Source organism: Arachis ipaensis, chromosome B06 (genome assembly GCF_000816755.2).
Source record: "Arachis ipaensis cultivar K30076 chromosome B06, Araip1.1, whole genome shotgun sequence".
NCBI classification, from domain to species: Eukaryota; Viridiplantae; Streptophyta; class Magnoliopsida; order Fabales; family Fabaceae; genus Arachis; species Arachis ipaensis.
Genome location: NC_029790.2, coordinates 105,514,177 through 105,519,218, shown reverse-complemented (window position 1 = coordinate 105,519,218; position 5,042 = coordinate 105,514,177). Strand labels below are relative to the sequence as shown.

At 32.7% G+C, this 5,042-nt stretch overlaps 1 protein-coding gene across 2 annotated transcripts; it reads right to left on the bottom strand.

Moving 5' to 3' along the window:
* On the bottom strand, positions 1,708–3,439 carry LOC107604750 (transcription factor MYB56). 2 transcript variants are annotated; one of them, XM_016306414.2, is made up of 3 exons: positions 2,774–3,439; positions 2,277–2,699; positions 1,708–2,186 (listed from the first exon to the last, which is right to left on the bottom strand). In XM_016306414.2, exons 1-3 carry the CDS (start codon positions 3,276–3,278, stop codon positions 1,936–1,938), a joined length of 1,179 nt encoding a protein of 392 aa, XP_016161900.1. In that variant the 5' UTR covers positions 3,279–3,439; the 3' UTR covers positions 1,708–1,935. The 2 variants fall into 2 exon arrangements, with proteins under 2 accessions (XP_016161900.1, XP_020960388.1); XM_021104729.1 differs by having other exon boundaries at positions 2,430–2,699.

Genomic DNA, 5,042 nt, shown 5'->3' with positions numbered 1-5,042 from the left:
ATCTTTGGAATATCAAATATCATTTTTTTATTGTCATTTTGTCAAAAGAAAAGTTTAAGGAGCCAAAAATGTTCATTTACTCAATTTATATAAAAAAATATTGTGGTAAAAAATACTTATTTAACCATAAATATAAATATGTAGATTGCAATTATTCAGAATGTATTATTGTATAAATTATTTTAGGAGTAATGTTAGGAAGACAAAAAAAACAGTCAGAACTTGTTTTATTTAGCATTCATTAATTGTCACAACAACTAATGAATGTTAAATAAGACAAATTATGACTGTTTTTTGCTGATTTTCTTTGGTTACCAAACATTTCCGTTATTTTAGATACAATGATGTATGATATCCGCGCTGATGAACATAAACCACGATCGCCAGCATATCTCTCATTTGTAGGTTTGAAAATTTATTATTAATTAGCTGGAAATATACTACAAATGTTAATAATTAAACATTAGTACTAGCCAAAAACAAACCCAATCATCTAGTAATTGTTACAAAAGAATTAATTGAACCATATATTAATAATAGATAGGAATAATTGCCGGTGCATGTCAAATATGGTCAAACATCTAATACCAAACACCCATATAATAGCCAAAAGAAAAGTCACCAAACCCAATGACAAGATGCAACATTGAGAAAAGCCTTTCAAAAACATGTTCCAGGGTGGTGAGTGAGTCATGGAAATAATGACCAGTCCCTATAGTCAAGAAACTTTGGCTTCAGATTAATAACAAAATGCCAAAAGTGACACAGCCTAACAATACCCCCCTCAACCCGCTTCTTCTATAGCAGGTTCAGTCCAAAAAATAAAAGTTAAAATAGGAAGCAAAAGAAAAATATTACAAGTGTGGTGGTAATACTCACTGTTTTTAAGGTCTCTCCATTATAAACTAATATAATTATCAGATTAAATTGCATATATTATATCTTTTAGATGTAGTTCTTTTCTAAATTTTACATTTTAACTTCTTTTCTTTTTGAGTTTGAGAAGTATTCTTATTCATAGGTCTGACATTCATATTTATGAATTAAAAAATCCAAATGATCCAGTTTGTAATCTGTTATTAGAATTAATAAGTCTGCAATTGTTCATTTGAAAAAATTAAAATCTTTTTTATTGGATGATCCTGATACATTCTAAAATATCGAAATTTTTTATGAATGAAAGAATAATATCACTATTTTTTTCAATAAAATAACAAAGTGGATACATGACTCATTTCATACTTAAAAAATCGTAAAAAATATTTTGATAACACAGGTACTTATGTTTCAATGATATCCCACAATTAACGCTTTATTTTTGTGTACCCGAGTGCCATTTTTTATCTTTTACTATATTAATACTTAAAAAAATTAATGTATCTAAAAGAGTATATGAAGTCACCTAATGACATATATAAAAGAGTAGTTTGAGAAAAATGAGTACAAGAATATTTTTTCTTGAAAAAAAAATAGCATACCTTTTTGAATCCCATAACTACTCATCATGAGTCATAAGATCATAACAAACATGTCATACTACTAACTACTAAGTACTAAATATTAACCTCTTTCCTTCTTTTTTTTTTTTTTTTTTTTTCTTTCTTTCTCCCATTTTTGAATCCCATAACTATTCATCATGAGTCATAAGATCATAAGGAATATATCATACTACTAAGTACTAAATATTTATCTCTTTTTTTTTTTCTCTTTTTCTCTCTCTATATCTCTCCAAATTTTTGTTTGTTCATCCCTCTATTGATTGCACTTTTTTACTTTAGTTACTTTTAGCCTTTTATGGAACTAACTGTACAAAAGGAAATGCAAAACAGGACCCTACAACAACAGACCCCATTTGAATGCATTACAAACCCAACCAAAACAAAACACAACACTGCCTATTAGCTAGCTTAGCCTCACTTTCCTAACCCTTGGAAATTATGTAGCTCCAACCCCAAGAAAATCAATGAATGCTGGCATGTTGTTAATCTTGTTCCTGATGTTATGGTTTTCACTCTCTCCAGAAATTGAGAGATAGGACCTATTGGTGGTGCCTACTGACTCAGATACTGAGACTTCTGATGATGAGTTATTTGATTCTGAAAAATTTGATTGGTCCACACACTTAAGATTTCCATTATTCCAACCACCATAGAATTTCTCATAACCCACATTCATTCCACCCACACCTGCAATTAATCCCACACCACAAAAACCATATATTAGTATTCATCTAACTAGCAACAATAATTTAATTAGGCCAAATAAAAAATGTTGACCTTGACCAATCTTATGAAAAAATGAAGTAGGAGCAGTTAGTTCTGTTGAGACAGATTCATCTGAGATAGTTAACTGATCATCACTGGCTACATTATTATTGTTTGATGATAGAGTCAATTCCAAAGCCTTGGGTGGAGGAAGAAGAACAACACCTTCTTCAACAGAAGGAGGAGAAAAGACAGGAGGAGGTTTTCTCCTTCTATACATGCTTGATTGCTCTCTCTGCTTTCGAGCCATGATCACATGCCAGTGGTTCTTGACTGCATTATCTGTTCTTCCAGGGAACAGTCTTGCAATCATGGCCCATTTGTTACCATACATTCTGTGTGCGGTTAAGAGTCTCTCCTCTTCTTCTTCACAGAAAGCTCTTCTGTTAATTCTTGGATCTAGCTGATTAAACCACCTTAGTCTACAACTCTTACCTGAAATCACAACAACAAACATTAATGGATGCTTGTTAGATTTAGAGATTCCAAACAAATATTATTATTATTACCTGATCTTCCTTTGAGATGTTCTGCAATGAGGTTCCAGTTTTGAGGGCCATATTGAGAAACAAGGGCCTTGAGTTGTGCATCTTCAGCAGGTCTCCAATGGCCTCTAGCACAGAGTTTCACATGCCCAATTTTTCCTCCATTGGAAGAAGAAGAACAAGGCCCTTTACTATTACCTTCTTCTCTTTCTTCTCCTCCATCTATTTCATCTTCCTCATCGCCAATCTTCAAAGACAAGCTCTTGTTTTCACTGTTGTTGTTGGTTCCCATTTTCCACTTTGAAGAGCTCAAAATCTGAAGCCCCATCATGATAAGTTCAGGATTCTCTACCCCATTTGCATGATGATGATGATGACTCATCACAACAACCCCTGAAGTGTTGGACAGAGAAGGTGGAGGAGGAGGAACAACAAGGGGAAAAGAAGAAGGAGGAACAGGGAGTGAAGGGAAGAACCTACCACCACCATCACTTCCACCATTGTTGAAGTGCTGTGAGCTCATCATCATGGCCAGAAAGAACCAGAGAAGGAAACTGAGCTAAATAGGAGCAAAAGGTTCCAACTTTGGAACCAGAAATTAAAGGAGTTTCAAGCTTCAACACAATGCAAGAGAAAGAACAGTGAATGTGTTGTGAGAATAATGGAGTTTCTGTCTTTCTTTTTTATGATGATTACTGGTTATGTGTTGTGAGAATCAAAAGCGTGAAAGTTGAGGACTTGATAGCACTGTGTTTGTATATTCTCTCTCTTTTGCCCATGATTGATGAGAGAGAGAGAGAGAGAGGAATAAAGAAAAGAAGAGAATGAAGGAAGAAGAGTAAGTAATAGGGGTGGAACCTGAAAGGAAGAAGGAATGAGAAGAAACACCAAAACACCCTTGTTTTTAAAGAAGATGAATAGCAAAAATATAGAAGGGGATGTTTGTAAGCATGGAAGAGAGTTGAATTATGCTGCTTCTTAATTTCTTTTTATTTTTTATTTTTATTTTATAGCAATAACGGAATTAAATTAAAAGGTGAGAAAAAAAGAGAGTAACTCACACGATTCTATTCACTGTATTTTCAATTCTCTGTTTCTATGAGAAAGAAAAGAAATCAGATCAGGATTCAGGGGGGGTCCTTATTTTGAGACTGGTCTTGCAGTTCTCCCCTCTTAACTTAAATAAACTGCATCTATAAAATAAAAAACTACTGTTGGCATAAAAAATGTATACACTAAAATAAAATTAAAACCGTAAATATTTATGTATAAATACGATTTTATATTTAATCTTTTGGAAAAGTCTAGGGGGCCAGCAACTTTATCAAATTCTGACCAGCATGTAACCATCAAAGAAGAGTGAGTCATTGGATGAAATCTCACACTAATCTTACACCATTAAAAGCCTCATTGATGGCTATTTGATGGCTATAAACTCCAAAAACTGCTGGCCCCTAGCATTCCTCTAATCTTTTATATACATATATAGTTGAATTGTGAATATTCTTTTTATCTCTTAAATATTCGTTGCATTTATATTTTTAAAATTTTAAAGTATTTCCCTTATTTTTAATATAATTTTAAAAAGAACATACAATAATAATTATAAAAAGAAATGAAGGATAGTGTAGTAAAGTATGAGAGTGTTATTGGTACTTTACGATTTGGTTGTATTTTGGGTGTAGAAAAGTCCATGATGATGTGCATTGTGCAGTGCATGGAGTTCGAGAACCGCTCGTGTGGGTTGTCACTAAACAAATGCTTGGTTTGGGGTGTTCTCTCGGGTTTTGGGCATAAAAACCAGAATCTCTTTGTCTCTTTCTCAAACCACTTTTGCTTTTTCAAACAAAACGGAAAACACACACACACGAATTCTAACCTTATAATAATATTAAACTCAACACTGTTAAAATCATCAATCTCACCACCCTACCACCCTCTTCTCCTTCACGTCTTTCCACGTATCCTTTTTTACCCTCCTCGCTTTACTTCTTTTGCATTCTTTCATTTTCTTTATTATTTTTATTTGCGCGTACGTGTGTGTGGAACATTAAATTGAAGAGAGAAATAGGTACCAGCAATTAAACACCCAATTTAGTTTTCGTATCAAAAGAGAGTGAGTTTTATTATACACCAACTAACCCAAAAGAGAGTTATGTTACTGAAAGTACACTGTTTTGAACCGCTGTATCGAATCTTAAAAAATATTTCTTAAAGAAAAATTATGTAATTTACTATTTAAGATTCTGAAATTTTATTTTTCATTATTTTCTAATTAATCAATATATATTAG